The sequence below is a fragment of the Scyliorhinus canicula genome, chromosome 6 (genome assembly GCF_902713615.1).
Source record: "Scyliorhinus canicula chromosome 6, sScyCan1.1, whole genome shotgun sequence".
NCBI classification, from domain to species: Eukaryota; Metazoa; Chordata; class Chondrichthyes; order Carcharhiniformes; family Scyliorhinidae; genus Scyliorhinus; species Scyliorhinus canicula.
In genome coordinates, this window is record NC_052151.1 from 150,276,708 (window position 1) to 150,303,556 (window position 26,849).

Consider the following 26,849-nt stretch of genomic DNA (forward strand, 5'->3'; position numbering starts at 1 on the left):
GGTGTGGATCCTTCATCAGAACCCAGTTATTCTGATGGCTGAGTCACATCTGCAACATTAATTTAGCTGTATGCTCCACACATGCAACCCAACCTACTGAGAGTTTCCAAATGTTTTCTGCTTCAGCTTTCCTGCTCTGCATTGCTTTTTTTTATTGCATTTTGTTTGAAGACGAACCTCTGCTTTCAGAGTGTTAGATGAATGTATGATTAGGAATGTGGTTGAAATTTGTAAAGCACCAGCGGAGACAGAAACAATCAAATAGTCCAGAAGATACAACAGTGAGCTGCATTGGCCACATAAAGGTCATCTCATGAAAAACAACCAGAGATGAATCATGCAGATTGTAAAGCAGATAAATATTCTAGAGTTTCACTCCAAGGCATTGTGTAGGGATAAGGAGAAACTAGACAGAATATTAGGGTACAGTCCATAGACACTCTGGAGCAGACAGGTTTGATGGGATCACCAAGAGATTTGCTTACTGTATTATTTCCAAATCTCCTCCAAGAGCAAAAAGTGGAAAAAGAATAAAAATTAACTCTCTGAAAACCTAGTTGGATCCATGATATTTTAACCAGTTTCCCACTTTTCTACCATAGTGAATAGCGTACGTCAAGACAGGAAAAGCCCTTTTGCATCTGAACTACATAGGTCTTCTGAAAACAAAAAATCCACCAGGTTCCCTAACATTCTGTTCCTCTATTTATTCTCAGGTGTCAGCATTCAGTTCGGATTTGTCAAAATGAAAATGACTTGTGTTGGAAGAAAACCTACTTTACAATTTAGGTGAAACCATATAAATAATTTTAACGGACTTCCGGTGACGGCAGGCGGGAGGCAGCCCCGCGTTGGAGGGCTCCCGTTCGGGAATGGCATTGTCGGGGATTGACGCCTGGTCCTAGAGGCAGCGTAGGCGGTAAAGGTCAGGAGAAAGCACAGGGAAGGGATATGTCAAGGATCAGTAAAAAAACGGCCGTGAAAACCCGTCAGGGAGTAGAAAGATCACCGCGGGGTCGGTAAAGAAAATGGAGGCTGGAGCACCAGGGGAGGCCGCATTGCTTACGGCTGAATAAATAACTACGGTGATGGCTGTGGAATTCGAAAGGCAGTTTACAAAATACACGGAGACAATGAGGAAGGAGATGAGGGAGGTTTTGAGTGCTGGTGGAGGAGGCGATTTCCCCGGTGACGACAGCGGTGGTGAGCGCAGTGTCGGAGGTGCGGAAGCAAAGGGAGGCGCTGAAGGAAGTGGAGGAGACATTTTTGCAGCACGGTGATCAACTTACCTCGATGGGGAAGGAGATGCGGAAGGTGATGGAGATTAACAAGGAACTGCAAGGAAAAATGGAAGACCTGGAAAACAGATCCAGGCGACAGAATTTGAGGATTGTGGGGCTGCCCGAAACAGTTGAAGGCCCGAGGCCGACTGAGTATTTTGCTGCGATGCTGGTGAAACTATTGGGGGAGGGGGAGGATCCCTCCCGTTATGAACTGGATCGGGCTCATCGGTCGTGGAGGCCTATACCAAAGGCGAGTGAGCCGCCAAGGGTAGTGACTCTTCCATAGGTACAGTATGAAGGAGAAGGTCCTGTGCTGGGCCAAGCAGAAGCGGGTGGTGCAGTGGGCTGGAGCTGGTATACGTGTATACCAGGACTTTACGGTGGAGCTGGCGAGGAGGCGGACTGCTTTCAATCGGGTGAAGAGGGCACTGTACATCAGCAAGGTGCAGTGCGGCATTGTATATCCAGCGAAGCCGAGGGGGAGCGGACTCTGTGGTGACCATGGGCAGTCCCGGATTCCTTTTTTCTTTTTCTCCATTGTTTTTTGTTTCCACCGTGGGAGGGTTTGTTTTATTGGATGCATATATTGGCAGGTGGGCCGTTGTTTGGGGTGGTGGGAGGATGGGATCGTTGTTATTGTTAAGGGGATTGATTTTGTATTTGTTGCCGTTTACTGTCTGTGGGAGGGGTGTAAATTTTGAAGGAAAATGTGAAAATGGAGAATAAAAATATTTATTTAAAAAAAAAATTTTTTAAACAATTACAATAAACAGTAAAATGGGTATTGTGCAGACATCATTTTTATTGGAAGTTAAGACGAAGAGCCAAAGGACTTGAAACGTTCACTCGGTTTCCTCTCCCTACAGATGCTGCCAGATCTGCTGAGTTTTCCAGCATCCTCAGTTCTTGTTTCACTTTTATTGGAGTTTAAAAAAAAAAATATACAAAAACAGACATGCTAAGAAACGGGGCAGGTCTCATTTGAAGAACTCCAAAATGCATTTGTGTCATACACACACATATGGGACAAATTGCACCAGACACAGTACGAGTAAAATAATTAGTACGGGGGTGGGGGAGGGACGTAAGGGGGTGGGGGAGGGACGTGAGGGGGGAGGGGGGGGGGAGGTTGGGGAAAGAGAGAGAGAGAGAGAGAGAGAGAGGGGGGGGGGAGAGAGTCTTACTCAGTCGCAGGATTCCCACTCACATTAACCCCCACACAGTCGGTGGTTAGCGAGTAAGCGTGGAGATTGGGAGTGAGCCAAACAAACAAACTTCATCCCTTGCGCACATTGAAAAACAGATTCCAATTAAGAGGCAATTTAGCTTGGCCAATCCACCTATCCTGCACAATTTTGGGTTATGGGGGCGAGATCCCGCAGACACGGGGAAAACGTGCAAAGTGCAAATTCAACACTGATAGTGACCCGGGGCCGGGATTGAACCCGGGTCCTCGGTGTCTTGAGGCAGCAGTGCTAACCACTGCGCCATCGTGGCACCCAACCTCGCACATTTTTTAAAGTGACCTTTTATTCATTATCATTTTTAAATGATCAATTTATTGCTTTGACATTGCTTTATCAGAAAGTTGCTTCTTATCTTCTGACCTCAACTTGATTTTGAAACTCATGTTTAATGTTGCGCCAAACCTTATCTTACCGAAATTTGCTCATCAGCCCCTTGAGTGAGAAAAATATCAAAATATGGTGGGACAGGTCTGGTCAAAAGGCTATAGGCTCAAATTGTGGCAGGCAGTATACTTTCACCTGATAACGAGTGACACTTTCTGTCTGCCAGAAGCACATATGCCTGCTTAACACACAGAAAAAGATTTTGTGCAGTTAATTTTCTAGGCCTTACCCATATGTAATGAACTTTTCAACTTGGCAATTTTTTGATTTTACTGAAACTGAAATCACACTGGTTTTGCCTCATTTTATTTTTAAAAAAAGACAATTTTTATTTGGACTTTGCTTCAGTTTAGATTTAAGCGATGAACTATCACTGATTTACAATAAATTAGTTTTTACCCTGCTAAATTCAACTCTCCTGAAAAACAGACCAATGAATTTACAGTAGTAATGTAAATAGGGGGAGCTCGTTCACAAGTATTGCTACCTCACAAAAATCTATTCTAACTATCGATTCTGATGAAAGGTCATATTAGACTCGAAATGTTAACACTTGCTTCTGTCTCCTTAGATGCCATCTGACCTTAATTTTTGCAGCATTTTAGAATAATAATAATCTTCATTAGTGCCACAAGTAGGCTTACATTTACACTACAATGAAGTTACTGTGAAAAGCCCCTAGTCGCCACAGTCCGGCGCCTGTTTGGGTACACAGAGGGAGAATTCAGAATGTCCAATTCACCTAACAGGCACGTCTTTTGGGACTTGTGGGAGGAAACCGGAGCATCCGAAGCAAACCCACGCAGACAGAGGGAGAACATGCAGATTCCGCACAGACAGTGACCCAAGCTGGGATTTGAACCTGGGACCCTGGTGCTGTGAAGCAACTGTGCTATTTCTGTTTTCAAAATCATAACGTCAGTCCAGCTATCCTCAACAGCTTTTTGCTGTAGGGATTTGGGGAGAGAAAGAGTTCCAGATTTCCAATACCCCTGGTGTGCAAAAGTACTTCCTGATATCAGCCCCAAATGACCTCACTTTAAAATGTCTCCTTGTTAGCGGACTTCCAAGCAGGGGAAATAATTTCTGCCCAATCTATTCAATATTTTAATGATCTTAAACACCTCAATTAGAACATCTATTATTTTTCGATAATCCAGGGACGAGAGACCCTTTTTTGGTCAGAGCATCATGTTGCTGAATTTTTACTCTGGTCCATAACCTGCCTCTTCCAGCCTTTATTGAAAGCGACTGAACAGGTGAACTATTACTACTCCACATACCAAATAGGTCTTTTTATTTTAAATCAACTCCTCCCACCCTGTCCAGTGTTGGTCAATCTAGCTCTCCAAAGAATGGATTCCCACATGATCCCTACCGAGGTGAAGCGAATAGTGTAATTTGAGCAATTTTTAAAATATTGTTAATGGCTTTTCATTTTCATACATAGCACGGTCGTATAGTGCCAACTATTACACAGTGATAAAGCAATCCTAGTCTACTGCTCGTAGTTACAAACTTTCTATCAGGGGTGAGGGGGTGGTGGTGGTGTCTCCTCCTCTCTTCCCCCCCCCCCTCACATACATACACACACACAGGGTGTGGGTGGCATATGTGCCTCCTTATTTTCTCCCCCCCCCCGCCCAGCCCCTCCACCTTCTTCCCTCTCATTGGTGCTTGTGGTCTCTCTGTGGGGCCCCCTTCCGCCCTGCTCTTTTGGCTGTTGGCTACCGGTCCAGAACAGGTTGGTGAATGACTTCCACGTCTTGTGGATGCTCTCTTTTGATTCCCGGATGGCAAATTTGATTTTCTCCAAATGGAGAAATTTCCACAGATCGGCCAACTGGTTTGGAGTTTTGGGTGATTCTTCGGCGGACGATTAGGGGGCAGCGTTCACACCTCCTAGAAGAACCCATTCATTCAGGTTCTGGTTAGGTGTGCACTGTGCACCACCTTTAGCTGCATTAGGCTTAGCCTAGCGCATGTAGAGGTGGAGTTAGCCCTGTTCAGTGCTTCGTGCTCCAGAGTCCCCACTCTATTTCAATCCCTAGCTCTTCCTTCCCATTTTGCTCTTGTTTCATCCAGTGGGGAGTGTGTCGTTGCCCGACAGTCACTCATACATGACTCCCCCCCACCAGCCCCCCCCAGGTCACCCAAGTCCAACAGTTCTTCTAATAACGAGTGTCCCGGCATCCGTAGGTATGTTGTCATTTCTCTACAGAGGACGTTTTTGACTTGCATGTGTCGTAACCCGTTCTCCTAGTCAGTTGAATCCTCTCCGTCAGTTCTTCTAGTGTTGTCAGTCTGTTGTCCATGTAGAAGTTACTAACTGTCAGGGTCCCTCATCGTGTCTCCACCATTTAAAGGTGGTGTCCATTTTGGCTGGTGCGAACCTGTGATTGTCGCAGATGGGGGCCATAGTGGACATTCCAGTCAAACCGAAGTGTTGTCTTAGTTAGTTCCACATCCAGAGTGTGACTATTACCACTGGGCTTGTTGAGTGCTGCTGTGGCCAGAGCCTGGAGGGATGTCCCTCTGCAGGAACTCTCCTCCATTCTTACCCATTCTGCTTCTGGTTCCTTTGCCCATCCCCTCACTCTTTTATGCCGTGGCTACCCAGTGGTAGTATTGCAGGTTTGTGGATTTTTACCAAGAGATTAGACAATATAATGAATTACTCATCATCTCAAGTGGTTATGGAACACATGAGCCTGGCATTAATAATCAAATTCCATTTTGTCGGGCAGCATGGTGGCACAGTGGTTAACACGGCTGCTTCATGGCGCCAAGGTCCCAGGTTTGATCCCGGCTCTGGGTCACAGTCCGTGTGGTGTTTACACATTCTCCTATGTCTGTGTGGGTTTCACCCAAAGATGTGCAGGGTAGGTGGATTGGCCACGCTAAATTGCCCCTTAATTGGAAAAAATTAATTGGCTACTTGAAATGTATTGTTTTTTAATTCCATTTTGTTGCAGCAGAATAGCAAGAGATTTAAACTTTTGTACACCCATTTTAAAACACACAAATGTAACTTACTTCTAAAAGCTTTCTGTGGGCCATTGATCTCAAAATCCTCATCATGATATTTATATTGCCCCTATCTGCCTCATACAGTTTTTCATTTTACATTGCCCCACGCAAACACCACCAAATGGAAGCTCCCTCCAAGCCACAACATCCTGACTTATATGTCACCATTCCTTCACTGTCACGGGATCAAAATCCCAGAACTCCCTCCCTAACAACACTGAGTGCACCTACACCACATGGACTGCAGCGGTTCAAGACAACAACTCACCACCAAGGGCAATTAGGGATCGGGCAATGAATGCTGGTACAGATAACGAAGCCCAAATCCCTTGAATTAATTTTTTTTAAACTTGTATCTCACCCACATTAACTATTTTCAAATGATTCCAGTTGCAGGAAGGTTTTCCAAACAAATTGGAATAGTCAGCTGACGAAGGACAGTTCAGGCTTCTAGAATTAGAGATAATTTCTGAACGCCCAGTCAAGCTCTCTACTCTGCTGTGACCTCTTGTACAAAGATCTTTCAAGCAGACAATAAAACATAGAAAAACACAAAATGTTAAAAAATAATCGACACCAGTCGAACTTTAATTAAATGGAGCTCAGAAACCCCACAAACCAAAGATGTCCAGGGTAGGTGGATTGGCAACGCTAAATTGTCCCTTAATTGGAAATATATAAGAAAGGAAGCGCAAAGTGATTTGGAAGGAGTAATTTGACAAGGATTCAATGAATGGCCTGACAATGGGAAGTTCCGAGGAACAAAGGGACCATGGCATGTTTGCCCATAGATCTCTGAAGGCAGGAGGGCAGGTTAATAGAGTGGTGAAAAAGGCATTTGGGACACTTGCCTTTATCAATCGAGGCTTAGATTACAAAAGCAGGGAGGTCATGTTGGAGTTGCATAGAACTTAGGTGAGGCCTCAACTTGAGTACTGTGTGCAATTCTGGTCGCCATGTTATAGGAAGGAAAGGGTGCAGAAGTGATTCACTAGGATGTTGCCTGGGATGGAATAATTAAGTTATGAATAGAGATAAATTGGGGTTGTTTTTGCTGGAGCAGAGAAGACTGAGGGGCGACCTGATTAAGGTGTACAAGATTATAAGAGGCATGGACAGGGTGGATAGGCAGCTGTTCTCCTTAGTTGAAGGGTCAGTTGCAAGGGGCACAAGCTTAAGGCGAGGGGTAAGAGGTTTTGGAGTGATTTGAGGAAAAGGTTTTTACCCACAGGGTGGTAATGGTCTGGAACACACTGCCTGGGAGGGCGGTAGAGGCGGGTTCCCTCACATCCTCTAAAATGTGTCTGGATGAGCACTTGATGCATCATAACATTCAAGGCTATGGAACAAGTGCTGGCAAATGGGATTAGTTAGGTAGATCAGGTCTATTTTATGCATCGGCGCAGACTTGATGCGTCAGACCAAAGAGCCCCTTCTGCACTGTATTATTCTCTCATTCTGTTTCAGTGAGATAACCTCTCATTCTTCAAAGCGCCAATAGGTTTAGACCCAATCAGTTCAACATTTCTTCATAGGATAGGCCCTTCGTCCCAGGAATGAGCAGCATACATCTTCTCTGAAATGCTTCTAACACATTAGATCTTTTTTCAAATAAGGAGACCAACACTGCACACAATACTCCAGGTGTGGTCTCACCAAGTTATTGTCCAGTTGCAGCAACTCTGCTACTTTTCCATTCCATTCCCCTTGTAATAAATGACAGTCAATTCACCTTGCTAATCATTTGCTGTACCTAAATATTAACTTTTTGTGACTTGCGTACAAGGACACCCAGATCCCTCTGTACTACTTGGTTCTGCAATTTTTCTGCATTTAAATAGTAATTGATTTTTCTATTCTTTCCTGCCAAAGTGGACAAGTTCAGATTTTACCACATTATACTTCCTCTACCAATATTTCCCCCACTCATTTAACCCGAATATAATCCTTTGAGACTCTCTATCTCCTCTTGACCACTTAATTTCCAATCTATGATTGGCAAATTTAGCTACCATACATTCAGTCCCTTCATTCAAGTCATTAATATTGATTGCAGTCCCTTCATCCAAGTCATTAATATTGATTGCAGTCCCTTCATCCAAGTCATTAATATTGATTGCAGTCCCTTCATCCAAGTCATTGATATTGATTGCAGTCCCTTCATCCAAGTCATTAATATTGATTGCAAACAGTTGAGGCCTCAGTATTGATCCCTGTGGCACTCCACTAATTACAGCTTTCCAAACTGAAAAAGACCCATTTATCCATACTCTCTGCTCCTTATAAGCTCACCAACCCTTTATCCCTGCATTGTCATCCCCTCTTGCATGGTAACTTTTGATGTGGCACCCTATAAAATACGTTTAGACAGTGTTCTTCAAAGTCGGGGGTGCGACCCGCGGGTGGGTGTTGGGAGGGTCGCGGAGCCGTTGTCTGCGGCGCTCCCGATCGCGCAAATCCCCGCGCAGCAGCCGGCTTTTAATAACGCCGACTGCAAGGGGCCACGAACATGTTTTTAAAAAAAAGTCGGCCGCATTGCGCATGCGCGCCGATCATCGGGCACGCACGCGCAGCGCGGCCGCTATTTTTTTTAAACGGTTGCAACTTTTTGGTTTCTTTTTTTTTTTACAAGGTCGGGGGGCGGGGGGGGGGGGGGGGGGGGGTTTATTCATTTTTTTCATTTATTTTACTCATTCTATTTAAAATTTTGTTTTTTACAAGTTCATGGGGGGGGGGTTATTTGATAAATATTTACAGGAAAAATATGCAGAACTTTGGACAGATGGAGACTCCATGCTTTCCGACACCAGAAGGCTTCACCTTCATTCAAAAGGTTCCATTGGAGGAGCGTGTGCGAGGACCAAAGGGACCCAAAATCATTTCCTCCATTTTTGTCAGCAGCAAACAAAGTAAGAGAAAATGGTGAAATGGTGGGTCGCGCAGGTCGGCCGGCGTGGGTCGCAAAGGTTGGCCGGTTGGTAAAAATTGGTCCCCGGAAAAAAGTTTGAAGAACACTGCCTTTAGAAATCCAGGTACATCACATCTCCAGGTTCCCCTTTACCTACCTTGCCTGTGGCTTCTTCAAAACTTCAATAATTTGGTCCCTGTGACAAAGCCATTGACACAATGTCCCTGTCACAAAGCCATGTAGAGTCTGCCCGATAACAATATTACTAAGTATCTGCTATAAGCGCTCTTAATAATGGATTCTAGAATTTTCCCTATGACAGATATTAGGTTAACTGGTCTCTAGTTTCTGCCTTTCTGAACATCCAGAAGTAGTAGTATCCTGCCCATTCGATTTTACACTACTCCCCCCGGCCCCTCCCCACGCCTCAGAACCAGCCTTGGGGGAGCATAAAATTCTGCCCATGAATTCTGACAATGAAGAAAGAATGTTGGCTGTGGAGAACTCCTTGACCTTGATGGCGCCCAAATGGTGATATTCAATATTTCTTTTATTCCCCTTCCACTGCGGCAATCTTCATTATATTTTCTGCTGTTTAAACTTTCCCACCTCTCTCTTTGACAGTTATAGTTTGCTCGTACTATTATAACAGATCCCGTGGCTCAAAGATGTGATAGCCTATTTGCACATTGACATCATGTACACCCATGTTTGCAGATAGCGCATTTTCTGCAAGACATTAGAGCCCATTGAAAAACCACAATCTTCGTTTTATTATTTACTGTTCCCCTATTACCTTACAATGTACCAAAGTGTCTTTCATTTCTCTAAAACCACAAACACACACCCACTTTTATTTGGTAATTTCTAACTAGTTTGAGTAACAAGAGCCTCTTTTTAAAAAATAGAGTTTTAATTGCCCTTATTTCAGTGAAAACTACAAATCAAAATCAAAACATAAAAAGGTGCTCGCAATTTTATTGCAGCTGACTTTGTGCAGTGTGAAGGGCACAACAAAGACAAGTCAAACTGTGACAGCATTCCTTGCACCACTGTCAAGCAGCTAAATAGCAATTTAATTTAAAGAGTTTTGTTCATCCAGCTAGGGGATGCACAGAAGTTTTAAAAAAGGGCAAACTGAGAATGAGGGAAAGTGCAGTTCACTGACTAGGATGGGAGGGCTGTGACAGTATTTTCAGCAGTGCAAAGAGCTATTTAACAAGGTGGCTAACAAATCTCGTGTCAGACTCGGGCAGCAGGACAGTACAACACACATTGGGTTTGTTGGGTGGCTACCTTTAGCGGTCATCATCCACCAATATGCACATGAGCAAAGTTCTCATTCCAAGTTTAATCTAACTTTCAAATAAAATATTTGCTAAACTAGGTCAACTTTATTCGAGGAAACTAGGTTCAATGGGCATACAGCACTTCATAAGTTCAAACTTCCCAGGGCGGGTTCAAAGCCCCTTAGCAATTTGCTACTTCACACTCCTTTCTGAGATGCAAAGCACTAAACTACAAGTGTCCTTAAAAACGCCTGCAGCTACCTCCCAAAATACATTGGGTGGGATTCTCCATTGGCTGACGGCGAAGGACGGAGAATGGGTTCCGATGCCAAAATTGCGGCAGGCGCCAATTTGACCCAAATCGTAATTCTCGTTGCCTCGACAGCAACGTCAATGCAGTCCGGAATGCACGTATAGTAAATACCGTTTACATATCATTAGGGGGCCCGACCAGGATTTCTCCGGGGCCATGCGATTCTCTGCCTCCGATGGGCCAAGTTCCCGACAGCACGGTTCACTTGTGCTTTTAAAAATCGTGAAACCGGTGTAGTGGCTTTTGAGGGAGGGGGTATGGAAAGTGTTCAACATCACTATAGTTTGCTGAGAGTAGTGCCGCTGGCCTGTGTGTGTGTGTGTGGGTGGGGGGGGGGGGGGGGCCTTCTGCCAGGGCGAGTAGCGGGGGGTGACCAGGAGGTGGTCTGTGGGGTCAGGGTGGATGGGCACAGACCACTATTGTCACAGTCGGCAAGGCAGCCATGCAACTGCACATGCTGCTGACTGCACACTGGGCACTTAGAGCCACAGGTCGTATGGGTGTCCCCCAGGCCACCCCGCTAGGTGCCCTCTGGCCCCAGCCGACCCATCAGCTATATGGACATGCTCCAGCACAACCAGTGCCATTTTGTTGGCTGGGATGAGTGTGCATGGGGATGTGTATGTGCGACTGCAGCTTGTCAGCCTCCCGAGTGTCAACTATGGACCCGGCGAATTCAGCACCGTTTTTCATTGGAATCGATTGTGTTCCACATGGCACTGGTGCTAGCCCCATGCAGTTGCTGAATTATTCGATGCCAGTCTTTCTGTCATGAAAATTCACGACTTCTGCATCGGCATCAACGCTTATTCTCAGAATTGGAGAATCCCACCCAAGATATTCACATATCCAGAAATCTCCTATTTAGTGCACTTTCTAAAAAAAGACAGGAACTTCTTTGAATAATGTTGCTAGCCACAGTTTTCAGTTCAGCACAATCAGTAAGAGAAGATGAAAAAAATGTTTTTAAACTCAATCCTCACCATAGTGTGCATTTTCCATATAAATACTCTTTATGAATAAATGTCATATGGTTATTAATGATTAAAATATAACTATGCAGTATGGTAGAGCATAGTATATATATTATTATAAGCCACTACAATAAATCAAGTGTTTCTGAAATAGTTTTCCAGTATGTTATACATATAATTTTTTTCAAATTATATTTCAAAAATAGATCAAATAAAACCAACTTAGAAATGTTACAAAACAGAAGGAGGCCATTTGGCTCTACATCTGCTGTCCGAATGAACGATTCTCCTAGTCCCATTCTCTCCCTGCCCCCACCCAACCCTATACATTTTACCTTTTCTGATTACAAATAATTCCCTTTTCAATACTTCTACTAAACCTCAGGGTAGGCAGAATTGGGAGTTGAAGCCACCATCAGATCAACCACAATCATATCGAATGATATTCGGGTTGAGGGGGCAAATGGCCTACCCCTGCTCGTAATTAATGCGTTTGTAATCTGCCTCCACCATACTCTCAGGCAATGCATTCCAAATCCATTTTTTTTTTCCTATTTAAGGGGCAATTGAGGGTGGCCAATCCACCTACCCTGCACAACTTTGTATTGTGCGGGAGAATGTGCAAACTCCACAAAGACAGTGACTTGGGTCCGGGATTGAACCCGAGTCCTTGGCGTCGTGATGCAGCAGTGCTAACCACTGTGCAGCCCTGCTGCCCCCAAATCCCAATCACCCGCTGCTTGAAGAAGTTTCTCCTCATGTCACTTTTGCTTCTTTTATTACTCTAAATATGTGCCCTCTCATTCTCAATTCAATCAACGTTATATTTGTAGAATTCGCCCTCATTTTCCTTTAAATGCAACTTTTGAGTGCCAACTTTTCTCACTCCTCCTAAGCTCCAACTATTCCCTTCCAAATGCTTTGGCATGTGTCCAGATAGTGTGCTCTTTCAGAGGGTTGGTGCAGACTCAATGAACCAAATAGCCTCCTTCTGCACTGTCAGGATTCCATGACTCAATTAACATTTCGAAAGCAGGAATCTTCTTCTGCTCCGATTCATTCTTTTCCAAGAAACTTCTATCCTTCAGACTTTTTGCTCTTTTATACACTAAATATAAACCATTTTTGATAGTATCTGCTGCATTACAGACATCACAGTTGAGCATCTCATAGGCTTTTTCTCCTACTCCCAAGATGGAATGGTAGGAATATTCCAATCCACAAACTTCACTCATCAATAAGTACCTATCAGTACAGTGGTGCAGTGGTTAGCACTGCTGCCTCACAGCGCCAAGGATTAATCCAACTTTTGACTTGCCCATTCTCAATTTTGGCTTCAGCTTGTTTCACTTGGTAATACTCTCACCTCAAAGTTAAGAAGTTCAAACTTAATGCATGACATAAGCAATTTTAGCAACATGAGCAAACTTGAACAACTAATCTAGGTTGGCATTCTAGACATAGAAAAATAGAGTCATATAATCCCAACAGTGCAGGAGCCCCATTTAATCTGCACCAACACTCTGAAAGAGCATCCTACCTAGGCCCAATCCCCACCCTATTTCTGTAACCCTACCTAACCTTTGAACACTAAGGGTCAATTTGAGCATGACAATCTACCTAAGCAGCACATCCTTGGATTGTGGGAGGAAACCCACACAGACACGGGAGACTGTGCAGACTCCCCACAGACAGTCACCCGAGGTTGGAATCGAACCTGTGACCCTGGCATTGTGAGGTAGCAGTGCTAACCATTGTGCCGCCCCAAATTAAGGAAATACTGTATTGTCAAAGGTGGTTTCCTTCAGACTTCAGGATCCTTCCCATCTTCTCCAATGTGCACAGGAAGATGTTCTCCCCCCTCAATCAACACCATGAAAAACAAATCAAGTGGTCTTTCATCTTTTGGAGTCTTTTGTGGGTTCTTACGTTGCAGCAAATAGCTGTTGTAAACAAATAGAGGAAATCACTGCACTCTAGCGTGAAGAACAGCGTTTGCCTTGTAGAGACCCCAAACGAGAAGTTCAGTTTGGTGCTCCTATATTTCACAAGATAATAGCCGGAATTTTTAAGATGGCGAGGATCAAAGAGTCGGACAGGAACAAACACATCCCCACTGACTCCCCTCTGACTCCAAGAGCCCCGCAGCCATTTTATGCTCTAACAAGTGTTGATTAGGAGGAGGAAATACTATCTGGAGAGCTGCTGGCCAATCAGATTGGCTGACAACCATCCACCCAGCTACAGCAATGCAGTGGCCAGAAGAGGCACTACACTGAGCTCACGAGCCGAAGCACCATGAACCGAAGACCCGCATAAATGTCAGGGGTCCCAGGGCGGGGAGGATAAGGCAGGCCTGGCCAGTCATGAGGAAGGCTATTGGGAGGCTTGGAGGAGGGTGAGGGAGACTGTAGAGGCCTGGAGGTGGCCAGGCCTTAAAGGGGAGGGCTCCCCCTTCTGTCATTTGGAGGCACCCCACCCCCCTCCCAAGCGGTCATCCACCCGACAGCTTTAAAATTGAGGCTGGGCGGCAGCAGGGCCGGCTCAAGGCACCGGCAACTCGGGCTGTTGCCCGGGGCGCCATGTGCTAGGGGGCGCCAGACTCGGGTCCCGCACATGCGCAGTTGGGCCGGCGCCAACCAGCGCATGCGCGGTGGCCGCACTCCCCCAGTGTGGCCGCACTCCCCCAGGGCGGCCCCGCCCCCCGCCCCCTCCCTCGGGTCCGCCCGCCCCGCCCCCCCCCCCCCGCCCCCCCCTCCCCGCCCCCCCCCCGCCCCCCCCGCCCCCCCGCCCTGCCCCCCCCTCGGGTCCCCCCCCCCCCCGCCCCGCCCCCCCCTCGGGTCCGCCCCCCCCTCGGCCCCGCCCCCCCTCGGCCCCGCCCCCCCTCGGCCCCACCCACCCCGCCAAGGGCGCCGAAGTTCAGCTTGCCCGGGGCGCCAGCAACCCTAGGGCCGGCGCTGGGCGGCAGCACGGTTGCGCAGTGGGTTAGCCCTGCTGCCACACGGCGCCGAGGTCCCAGGTTCGATCCCGGCTCTGGGTCACTGTCCGTGTGGAGTTTGCACATTCTCCCTGTGTTTGCGTGGGTTTCGCCCCCACAACCCAAAGATGTGCAGGGTAGGTGGATTGGCCACACTAAATTGCCCCTCAATTGGAAAAAAAAATGAATTGGATATTCTAAATTTATATTTAAAAAAAGAGAAAAATTGAGGCTGGTCATAAAATTCTGGCCAGTGGTACTTTCTTCTTAATCTGCTGTCAAATCCACATCAGCATGTTGAGATGAGTAAAGAATTCTATGGAAGAGACCCCACCCAAAAAATTAGTCTGTCTCTTCAAACAGTGACTAAACCAATGCTTAAATTCCAGCACTTGCCTTGACTGCAAGGAGCACTGGTTAATTAGTTTGTCCATTTTTAGTGAAGTGAGAAAAGAAAGGGAGAGGAGGGAAGACAATGGAGAAAGGGTAGAGGGAAGAAAATTGCCCAGCAGCTTGTGTGGGATATTACCTACCGTATATACTCGCGTAACTTTCGATCTCGCGTATCATGCGACCCCTAAATTTTCGTCCCCAAAACATGATTTTATGGTATACCTCATGTATCATGCAAGTGACTTTTTTGGAAATTAATTTTGGAAACTAAAACTTCCAAATGGTATCATTGTGTGTGGTTTCTGCAGAGTTGATTCTGCTGTGAAAGCTGTTCGCGATTCGAACAGCTTTCCAGCAGGCTTTACTCGCGTTTTTCAGCCACTTGCCGTTTCCATTCATAAAAACATGAATGGAAACGTCAAGTGGCTGAACATCTTACCATCAGAATGCTGTGGTCAAAATCTGAAGAGTAGTATTCTGATGGGAAGATGTTCAGCCACTTGACGTTTCCATTCATGTTTTTATGAATGGAAACGGCAAGTGATTGAACGACGCGAGTAAAGCCAGCTGGATGCTATGTGACTTATCTTGGCCAGCATTTCAGACCCGCGATTTTTGTACCTCGCGTATCATGCGACCCCCGAAATTTAGGCTTCAAATTAGGTGCTCAAAAGTCGTATGTTACGCGAGTATATACGGTATTTTCAATTCTCCTTATGTTTGTAGAAGATGGACAGCACAGTGGCACAGTGGATTAACACTGCTGTCTCACGGCACCGAAGTCCCAGGTTCGATCCTGGCTCTGGGTCACTGTCCGTGTGGAGTTTGCACATTCTCCCAGTGTTTGCGTGGGTTTCATCCCCACAACCCAAAGATGTGCAGGGTAAGTGGATTGAACACGCTAAATTGCCCCTTAAATTGGAAAAAATGAATTGGGTACTCTAAATTTTAAGAAAACGTTTGTCGAAGAGCAATCTTATTCCTTGTTATAGATTATAAATTGTAAAGGAATGGATTGGAGAGGGGCAGGGGAGCAGTGCACAAACAACTCAGACCGAGGATTCTCTAGCATGTAGTCAGGTTCCACTGGAGTACATTAGATTTATACTTTAGACATGGAAGTAATGGTGGAACATCGAATCAAGGTTCCAAGCAATTTCCTAACATCACACCATTTTCCCCAAATCCAGTTTAATTACTTCCTTATACGTGAAATATCTCAAGATGTTTCTGAGATACATAGATACATTGAACATACAGTGCAGAAGGAGGCTATTCGACCCATCGAGTCTGCACCGACCCACTTAAGCCCACCCTATCCCCATAACCCAATAACCCCTCCCAACCTTTTTGGACACAAAAGGCAATTTAGCATGGCCAATCCACCTGACCTACACGTCTTTGGACTGCAGGAGGAAACCGGAGCACCAGGAGGAAACCCAAGCAGGATGGGGGAGAATGTGCATACTCCGCACAGACAGTGACCCAGCGGGGAATCGGACCTGGGATCCTGGCGCCGTGAAGCCACAGTGCTAGCCACGTGTGCTACCGTGCTGCGCTGCTTGATACACAAGGAAGAGCAATATAAATGCAAATATCTCTGTTCATTCTTTCAGCCGTGCCCCAAGTCATAGAATTTGGCCCTTCATCTACATTTCCAAGTAAAAAAAAACCAGAACTTATAAAACAGCCATATATACTTAAGACACAGAGATATTAAAAAGTCTCAGTTGTCTGCTCAATTACAACATTAATCAGGCTCACAAAGCGATCCATATTCATTGCCACGGCTGGTCATTTACCTACTTCATGTTCGTAACTTCAGGTACTCCAGCAAATTTGCAAATCAAGATCGAATTGACCCTCGAGCTCAGTTTGCCCAAGATGACAGAAGTTTGATTTTTTTTAACCACCACAAACATTTTTAAGATTTTAAAATATTTTAGGTTAATTGCTGTGCTCGTCATGCTCCTCGCTGGGGAAGGATCATAGCTGCCTGGGCATTTCCAGGTTGGATATCACACAAAAGCAAACATCTCTCTCCAAATGGTGTTTGTCCAATTACATATCAATTAACATAGACTTTCACCCACTAAGAATCAGGTGAAATGACTAAATTAATCATAAAGTGGACCCCGAGAGTCAATGGAGAATGAAGACTTTCATCCCATTAGTTCAGACAGGACTTGAACCCAAGGTGAAAATTGGAGTTGTGGAAGCACTAACAAAGGCACAAACAAGTCTAAATCATAGAATTTACAGTGCAGAAGGAGGCCATTCGGCCCATCGAGTCTGCACCGGCTTTTGGAAAGAGCACCCCACTTAAGCCCACACTTCCCTATTCCCGCAAACCAGTAACCCCACCTAACCTTTTTGGACACTTAGGGCAATTTGTCATGGCCAATCCAACTAACCTGCACATCATTGAACTTGTGGGAGGAAACCCGAGCACACGGAGGAAACCCACGCAGACATGGGGAGAGCGTGCAGACTCCGCACAGACAGTGACCCAAGCCGGGAATTGAACCTGGGACCCTGGAGCTGTGAACCAACTGTGCTACCGTGCTGCCCCACATATTTACATGTGTCCTCTTGTCTGGTGAAAGCCTAATCATGTTAAAAAAAATTAAATATGCAGCAGGTCAAGCAATACATTCCTACCTTGGCTTCATCATTGATGTCCCACGTAAAGGAGATGGCATTGTAAGCGATTTCTTCAATGTTGCTAATGGTGTTGAAACTTTCTTTGTAATCAGCTGCAGGAAAACAGCAATAAGGGACTGATCATTTGACCAAAAACAGGTTTTAACACACACACACTACCCAACAAGGTGCAGAGAAACTCACATGAAATCAATATTTTACCTTTGTCAAAGACTCTGTCTGTACATTGAATCATCATTTTGCCAGTGGCCAAACCACAGCGAAAATGAATCATTTAAGGCTTGATTTTCTGAACTAGCATGGATCTTCACATATTGAAATTATATATTAGGAGTTCAGGTGTCAGGCTCCACTATTATTATATTTTTTATTGTCACAAGTAGGCTTACATAAACACTGCAATGAAGTTACTGTGAAAAGCTCCTAATCGGCACATTCCGATGCCTGTTCGGGTACGCAGAGGGAGAATTCAGAATGTCCGATTCACCCAACAGCACATCTTTCGCCACTTGTGGGAGGAAACCGGAGCACCCGGAGGAAACCCATGCAGTCACAGGGAGAACAGCGCAGACTGCGCACAGACAGTGACCCAAGCCGGGAATCAAACCCGGGACTCTGGCGCGGCGACGCAGCAGTGCTAACCATTGTGCTACCGTGCTGCACTATAAATACTGGATGACAACGCAAATATTTTGTGGTTCACTGTCCGTGCAGAGCCTGCCTATTCTCCCAGTATCTGCGTGGGTCTCACCCCCACAACCCAAAGACGTGCAGAGTAGGCTCAATGGCCCCTGCAGAGTTTCTAATCTAACAGAGTTAATCATGGAATCCCTACAGTGCAGGAGGAGGCCACTGAGTCTGCACCAACCATCGAAAAGAGCACCCTACCTTAGCCCACTCTTCCCCTCTCCATCCCTGCAACCGTACCCAAACTTTGAACATTAGGGGATAATTAAGCATGGCCAATCCACCTAACCTGCACATCTTTGGACTGTGGGAGGAACCAGAGTGCCCAGCGGAAATCCACATACACTGGGAGAATGTGCAAGCTCCACACAGAATCACCCAAGGCCAAAATTGAACCCAGGTCGCTGCGCAGTGAGGCAGCAGTGTTAACCACTGTGCCACCATTCCAGAGTAGTCCTGTGGAGTGTGCTGCCTTACTGTCCCTTTTCGCAATCGCTTGATGTGTGAGCACTGGAAACACAAATTCATAAAATGCATCAACATTGTTTGAGAAATAATATTTTAGATTCAGCCTCCAGAGGAACAGAATCGATAATCAAAATGCCTCCACCACGTTCTTGTTCCCCGCAAAAGCTGAATGTACATAAACATATTTTTTTAATGTAAATTTAGAGTATCCAATTATTTATTTTTTTTCCAATTAAGGGGCAACTTAGCATGGCCAATTCACCTACCCTGCACATCTTTGAGTTGTGGGGGTGAAACCCACACAGGCACGGGGAGAATGTGCAAATTCCACACGGACAGTGACCCAGGGCTGGGATTCGAATCCGGGCCCTCAGCGCCATAGACTCAGTGCTAACCACTGCGCCACATGCCACCCCTTAATGTACACAAATATAAAACATTTCCTGATTACTTATCTGTGCTTGCATTATTTCCTTTTAGATTAAGGAGAATTTGAGAATGAAGACGGAATATATGGAGCGCTAATCTGTCCAGATCACATTTGTATAATATTTCACATTGCATTGGACCAATCTGATTTTCATGACTGATCTTATTGTTTCGCCCACTGCCCAGGACTTGACGTACTCTGAATCACCATTCCAAATGGCCTCTGTTAAACTTAAATGTTGAGGGCTTAACTGTCCAAAGCATTGATTTTCCTAGTAGCCCGGGAGACCTGGAGGGCAAGGAGGAGTTAACGGTCTAAAGTATACAATTACCTCGTGTCAATATAGGAAAAGCTGCTGGTCTGAGGTGCTCATTTTGCTGGGAGACAGCTTCCTCACACACCATCAATTTGCATAGAAGTGGTCAAGATTCATTTAGTCTGAATGTTGGTTTTCAAGACCCATGTTATTCTGAATCCTGTCTCTTTAAACCTTACACTATGGCTCCTTCACCAAAGCTTCCGAAAAAAGGTTCAAGAAATTTAGTAGTGGGCTCCTTGAAGAGGAAAGCTTTTGAAAGGTCACGTGACCCGATCAGCCAGTCAGGCCATAGAGCACAGATCCAGAATTGATCCTAGAGCTGTAGACATCGGTAGCACATCCTAGCATTCGGTCCATTGTTGTAGTTCGCACTCGATCTATTGTTGTGGGATCAGTTAGCTCAGTTGGCTGAAAGGCTGGTTCTGATGCCGATCAATGCCAGCTGCGCAAATTCAATTCCCATACCGGCTGAGGTTATACACGAAGACTCTGCCTTCTCAACCTTGCTCATCACCCGAGGTACAATGAACCTTAGGTTAAATCACCACGAGTCAGCTCTCAAAGGGGAGAGCAGCCTCTGGTCCTCTGCGACCATTGCAACATTTTACGTAGTTATTCTATAGTTTCTTGTTGTTTAAACATGACAGTCGCCAACATTATATTAGCAAAAGAATGATCAAAGGGCCTTTGAATTGCCGGGCAAAAGAGGTAACAGACCTTATGTGTTAATAATTCAATAAGAAGTCTTACAACACCAGGTTAAAGTCCAACAGGTTTGTTTCAAATCACTAGCTTTCCGAGCACTGCTCCTTCCTCAGGTGATTCACCCGAGGAAGGAGCAGTGCTCCGAAAGCGAGTGATTTGAAATGAACCTGTTGGACTTTAACCTGGTGTTGAAAGACTTCTTACAGTGTTCACCTCAGTCCAACGCCGGCATTTCCACATCATAAATAATTCAAGTCAAGCCAGTCTACAACTGGCCACCAAAATACCTCTGTGACAAATTAGACCGCATGATCCTAACTCGAAGATTGGATTCAAAATGCAATAATAATAATCTTTATTAGTGTCACAAGTAGGCTTACATTCCCACTGCTATGAAGTTACCGTGAAAAGCCCCGGTCGCCACATACCACCACCTGTCCGGGTACACAGAGGGAGAATGCAGAATGTCCAATTCACCTAACAAGCACATCTTTTGGGACTTGTGGGAGGAAACCGGAGCACCCGGAGGAACCCCATGCAGACACGGGGAGAATGTGCAGACTCCGCACAGGCACTGACCCAGACGGGAAAGTGCTAACCACTGTGATACCATGTTGAACTACTGCAACATTTTTTCCAGGTAAACAAAATGGGGTGGGGGGGGAGAAATTGAAGAGAAAAGTCATACTACTTACACAGTGTGTGTGGAGCCCAAAACTGTAATCTAAACAGGAATTTGAAATCTTTAGATGCCCCAATACAAAAACCTCCAGAGTTAGATGATCTTGTGAAAGGGCATTATCATAATTATGCAACGGTATGAATTCAATTCAACTAAAGGAACCCCTGGAGAAGCAATAGCCTCCGTTGTGGCCAGATTAAGGCACTGTGAATACCGAACTGCCCTTTATATAACATGCTCAGGGATGGTCTAGAGCAGGGGTGGGCAAACTTTTCCATGCAAGGGCCACATTCAGAAATTCACAATTTTAAAGGGCCGTATAGTATATTAATTAATAGTCCCGGGTGTAACCAATTAGCGTGCGGCATCCTGCCTTTAGCCCTCTTTTTCTCTACTTTTCAAAAATGGTGCTTCACCCGGTTATGATTCTGGGCGTCTCATATAGAACAGTACAGCACAGAACAGGCCCTTCGGCCCTCGATGTTGTGCCGAGCAATGATCACCCTACTCAAGTCAACGTATCCACCCTATACCAGTAACCCAACAGCCCCCCCCCCCCCCCCCCCAATTAACCTTATTTTTAAAAAAGAATTAAAAAAAAAAAAATTTTTACATTTTTTTTATGACTTGATCTTGGTGGGCCGCATAAAGACCTTTGGCGGGCCGCATGCGGCCCGCGGGCCATAGTTTGCCCACCCCTGGTCTAGAGCGTGGGGTGAATAACACTGTGATACAGAAGAAACTGTTGGCAGAGTCCAAGATAACCCTGAAGAGTGGAGGTTGCTCTAGCTAGGGAAAAGTAGGCCAGTGAAGCCCACCAGGTCTGGAAAGAAGCGCTAGTGGCAGCGGGACAAAATGAGGGCGTGGGGTTTAATGAACAGAGCGCAGAGTTAGATAAGATTCAGTCAGCAGCCCAGGGGTAGTGTAGCACATAAGGCCCATGTGTAGAAATAAGCAGGACATGCCCAGTGAAAGCAGGGTCAGCAATCCGGCTCCAGTGAACAACATGGAAGGTAACTCAGAACAGATAAAATGTCTTCAGGAGAAGGTGGGCAGAGTAGTCCCAAATACAATACTGTTAATGGTCAATGGTCGTCCACTCAAAATGGAGGCAGACATGGGAGCCTCCGCCATGGTAGTTGGAGAACAAACTTATCTATATTTCCGGGGGAAATACAGAACACAACAGCCAGGCAGCATGATGGCACAGTGGTTAGCACTGCTGCCTCACAGCTCCAGGGACCCAAGTTCAGTTCCGGCCTAGGGAGAGTGTCTGTGTGGGGTTTGCACTTTCTCCCCACGTCTGCGCGGGTTTCCTTCGGATGCTCCGGTTTCCTCCCACAGTCCAAAGATGAGCAGATCAGGTAGTTTGGCCATGGTAAACTGCCTCTTAGTGTCCAAAAGGTTAGGTGGGATTACTGGGTTACGGAGATAAGGTGGATGTATGGGCTTAAGTAGGGTGCTCTTTCCAAGGGCAGGTGCAGACTCAATGGGCCAAATGGCCTCCTTCTGCACTGTAAATTCTATGATCTATGATACTGGTGAAGCTATCAAGTCTGTGGGATCAAGATAGGACACAGAGCCAAGGTTTATGAATCCACCATGGAAAAAAACCCAACAACATGAATTACAGGCAGCAAGTGCCCAGCTGCCCTTAATCATAATTTCAGGCCACAGATCAAATTTGATGGGGCTTCATTGGCTCTAAGAGATCAAGTTAAACTGGCTGGAAATTAAGAAAGATGTAGGAAGCCTGCATGAAGTTCGAAGGATATACAATGAGGTATTCCAGAAGGCCAAGTAATGAAGTTAAGCTGGCTGGAAATTTTTAATTTTTCCCAGCACAATCAATCCTGGGGCTGTAGAAGTCGGTAGCACATCCTAGCACTCTGTCTGTAGTTAAACTAATAAATAGTTTTTGTTGTTCAAACCTGGTCGTCACTAATCACTCAAGTATTACACAAAGTTCTACTGCATTTACTTTTGCCTTCAACTGTTCCCAAAGGTTTCTAGTGGAAAACTACTAAACAAAATCCATTCCAAACAGATGAGTCTGGCCTGAAACCGAACAATAGTCACTGACGTCTTGCATGACAACCAGCTGTGTCTATCCTATAATTATTAAAGCTTTGCAATTGGTGTTAGATTGCAAGATAAAACTCTGCCTGTCAACAGTGCAAGTGGAGGGGGAAAAAAGTAATTTGCATATATGTCTCCTTACATCAATCTCTTTACAACTAGAGCTAGACATAACTAGACTGGGAATCATTGGTCTTGAAGGATTATCAGGTCAAGCTTCCCGAGTTATCAACCTCAGCATGATGCTGATCTACTAACTAGCTCCAGCCAGAATATGTACCCACTCGAATGATTACAGATAGAGCAGAACAATTGCAGATAGGACACAGAGCCAAGGTTTATGAATCCACCATGGAAAAAAACCCAAGTCGAGTAAATTGGGCATTCACTAAGGCTGAACATTCGTCTGACCTACTGCCAATGGTCATTGACAATGCTTGGGCTGCACATTTCCTTCAGAATTTACGAACAATGCAAAAGGTGTGCACTTCACCCCACCCGAATATAGTAGCTAATCAAACTGTTAGCACACAACCAAAGCCACCAGACAACAAGTCTGTGGACAAGCATTGAACTGTAACCTAACACTACCACCACTCCCCAGAATCAGTGCTCGGAGTCACACATAAACTATACCATAATGAATGTGGTGCGCACTATTACATTACCACAAGCACTGCATCATGTACGTTATTAGCATAACAAGGTGATATGGCAAACCTCTCCTGAATTCAGTCATTTTTGCCACCGCCCAAATGCGAATGATCCAATAATCTGAACAAAGTAACTCTGAATTTAAGTGAGGTACTGGCACCAGAGAACAATTGCAAACATCATTCTCAGCTGTAGCATACAATGGCCGAGGCATCATGCATGTGGAGGTCATTCCTGCCATTTAAGTACAAAATTAAAATGCAAAGTGAGGGTCATTAGCAATGCAGACCTGCTGGCTGGTTCAGCCCCCCACCAACAGGCAAGTCAGAGGCTTCGGGATCTCGTGCAAATTAAGGTCCTCTGACAAAATTAAGATCTCAAATGCAATTTTACGGTAGAAAGAAAATTTAAAACCCTACTGATCGCCAAGTGAATCTGTGTGTTTTTGAACTAAGTTACGGTGAGTTGCGACTTTGAAAACTGCTCCTTCGGTGATATTTCCTTTTAGCTAGTTATCTCAATAAGCACTGCACCCTTATATATGCAATGCTCTAGCTTCACTGTTGAGTGAAGGAGAAGGAAGAGCAACAGCAACAATAGGACACTCAACAATGAGCAGGAGCTGCAGCAGAAGACAGGATTTTAGGGGACTGTTTGCAGAAGGCTCATCCTCCAACAGGACCTATAGAATAAGAGTGGCCTTTCTAGAAATATCTGAGGAGGTTGCATTTCTCAAGACAGGCTGTCATTGAATGTTGCAACCTCCTAGAGGAAAGTCTGATGCTTGCTCTAATGAGGGACCAAGCTTTGCCAGTAGTTGCAAAAGGTGATAACTACCCTGAGGTTCTTTGCCTCAGGATCGTTCCAGGGTTCTGCCTAGGACATCTAATGCATCTTTCAGACAGGCACAGCAAGTGCAACAGGGAGGTGATCAACACTTTATTTTCCAGGTTGGACCAAAGCAGGGGCAGCATGGTGGCACAGTGGTTAGCATTGCTGCCTATGGCGCTGAGGACCCGGGTTCGAATCCTGGTCCTTGGTCACTGTCCATGTGGAGTTTGCACATTCTCCCTGTGTCTGCGTGGGTTTCACTCCCAGAACCCAAAAGATGTGCAGGATAGGCGGGTTGGCCACGCTAAATTGTCCCTTAATTGGAAAAAATAATTGGGTACTCTAAATTTATTTTTAAAAAAGGTTGGACCAAAGCACTACTGGCTGAATTGTCCATTAGCAATTCCCATAATGGGAAAGCCCATTGGCTGGCTGCCGGGAGGGAAAATCCCGCTGCCAGCGGGGCGTGCCACATCAGAAAATGGGTGCAGCAGGATGGAGGATCCCGCTCACCATTTCCCATTGATGACCAGAGTCAAAAATAGAAACGCAGTCCGCAAGGACACACTACACCACACTGTCCCACTAAATGTTTTACATTTGTTTTAAACAAAAGGTGCATTTATTTAATTGCAAGAAGTTGCCGGTTCCATACCAATGTCAATGCAGCGTTGTTTCGCAGTGTGCTGCCGAGAGTGCCAGTATTTCCAGTGCCTGAGTTGCTCATCGCGAATTTTATCATCACCAAAAACAACCATTATTACACTCTGAAAATAGAAGAAAATACAGAGTTTTGCATCATAATAAGGAAGTGGAAACTTGTGCTGCCCCATTTACTGCTTCCAATCCTTTCCTTATTCTTTGAAAAAGGTGGTCAATATCAGCAATCCATCGTGCATTTCTTCTGAAGACAATGGAAATAAAAAGTTGAAGTTGGCAAGATTCGGACTCGCTATCACCCATTTTATTATATCACTTGAGCAAGAACTTGGGTTAACAACCTTTTGACTATATATCAATAATTTTTTTTTAAATTTCTTAAATGAATGAAAATGTTGTTATATTACTTGTACAGTTAACTGTTAGATCTTATTACAATAATATAGGTGGCATTCATATAAAACACTAGCACTTACTCTGACTTTGCTGACTGGATGATGGATTTCTTCATTGGAACCCACTTCTTTGAGTGTGATGGGATAAAACTGCCCCTTGTTCAAGTATGTCATGGTTCCATCACCTGTCTTCTGTTTAAGTGACTTGGAAGCTTCCAACACATATTCAAATGTACTTCTGTCAAACAGTAAATTTTAAAAATTGAACAGTATATCTAAAACTCAGCTCGAAAGGTTAGCATTATTCCACTCCGCTTACATACACTCTGAATCAAAAACAAGTTTTCCCTTCCTTGGGAGGGAATTGACCCCCTTGGATCAATAATTCTTGAGAGCATTAAGAGTTTGTTTCTGCCCCGATAGCTGGACTGATGAAGGGCATCAATGAATCAACACAGCCCTAAAGATTTCCTGGTTCGATCACCTGGTTACAAATATATGCTAATAAAGTCAGAAGAAGAAGATTAGGAGGAGGTCTTTGCAGGGCACAGGTGGGGCCAGCACACCAGTTGGGCTGAGTGGTCCGGATTGTAGACTCTAATTTTCCACTGTGATTGCGCCATGTGTGCTGATCTCAACTGATGCTGCAGAAACTGGAGCACTGTATTAAATACCAGCAGTCCTGGGCGGGTTAGGATAAATTGGCCAGGGTTCTCATCCCTAATTTCTCTCCAGCAACCTATGCTAAAGTTTCATGGATATAGAGCGAGGGTGTATTCAGACTTAGCCCTATTACATACCAATGTTGACAAACTTGTTTCCACTCAATATTTGGGTTCACATATAAATTTGGAGGAGCCAATTATTTTTTTTTCCAATTAAGGCACAATTTAGCGCGGCCAATTCACCTAGCTTGCACATTTTTGGGTTGTGGGGGTGAGACCTACGCAAACACGGAGAGAATGTGCAAACTCCACACAGACAGTGACCCAGGACCGGGATCAAACCTGGGTCATCAGCGCCGTGAGGCAGCAGTGCTAGCCACTGTGCCATCGTGCCACCTATACAAGGGATGGTCAATTGAATAAAGTACCAGAGGGTAACTAGCACACTTGGAACTGTATCCCAGGGATGAATTACTGCTTTAAAGGAAAGAGGCGAGTAAATGGGAGGGGAGGAGATGAAATTGGTTGGGAAAAAATTAATTCCTGAATATTTATTTTCCAATAAATCTTTAAAGCGTATAACACCAAAGTAGACCATCACTTCACAGGATAGATTACGATGATTTGAGCACCATCCATGGAAGGTAGAGGGCAGTAAGATGTGGGGTTGGATAGATATTCTAATATTTTCCTCGATTACTTTTGGGGATCAAGGTGCATCTTAACTTTCCTCCCATGAATTAAATCAATGGGTGAAGTTTGATAGAAATTATCTTGATGGGCTGAATTGCCTTTCCTGATTCCTTGCTTTC

The 26,849-nt window shown here is 45.1% G+C and overlaps 1 protein-coding gene across 1 annotated transcript in view; it reads right to left on the bottom strand.

The window, feature by feature from the left end:
- Nucleotides 1–26,849, bottom strand: part of LOC119967569 (grainyhead-like protein 1 homolog) — a 133,915-nt gene that overhangs the window by 56,133 nt on the left and 50,933 nt on the right. Inside the window, exons 7-9 of the mRNA XM_038800273.1 lie at nt 25,454–25,610; nt 24,973–25,084; nt 17,460–17,554 (exon numbers count right to left, since the gene is read on the bottom strand). Of these exons, the coding sequence (XP_038656201.1) occupies nt 17,460–17,554; nt 24,973–25,084; nt 25,454–25,610 (364 nt within the window). The remainder of the gene's footprint in view (nt 1–17,459; nt 17,555–24,972; nt 25,085–25,453; nt 25,611–26,849) is intronic.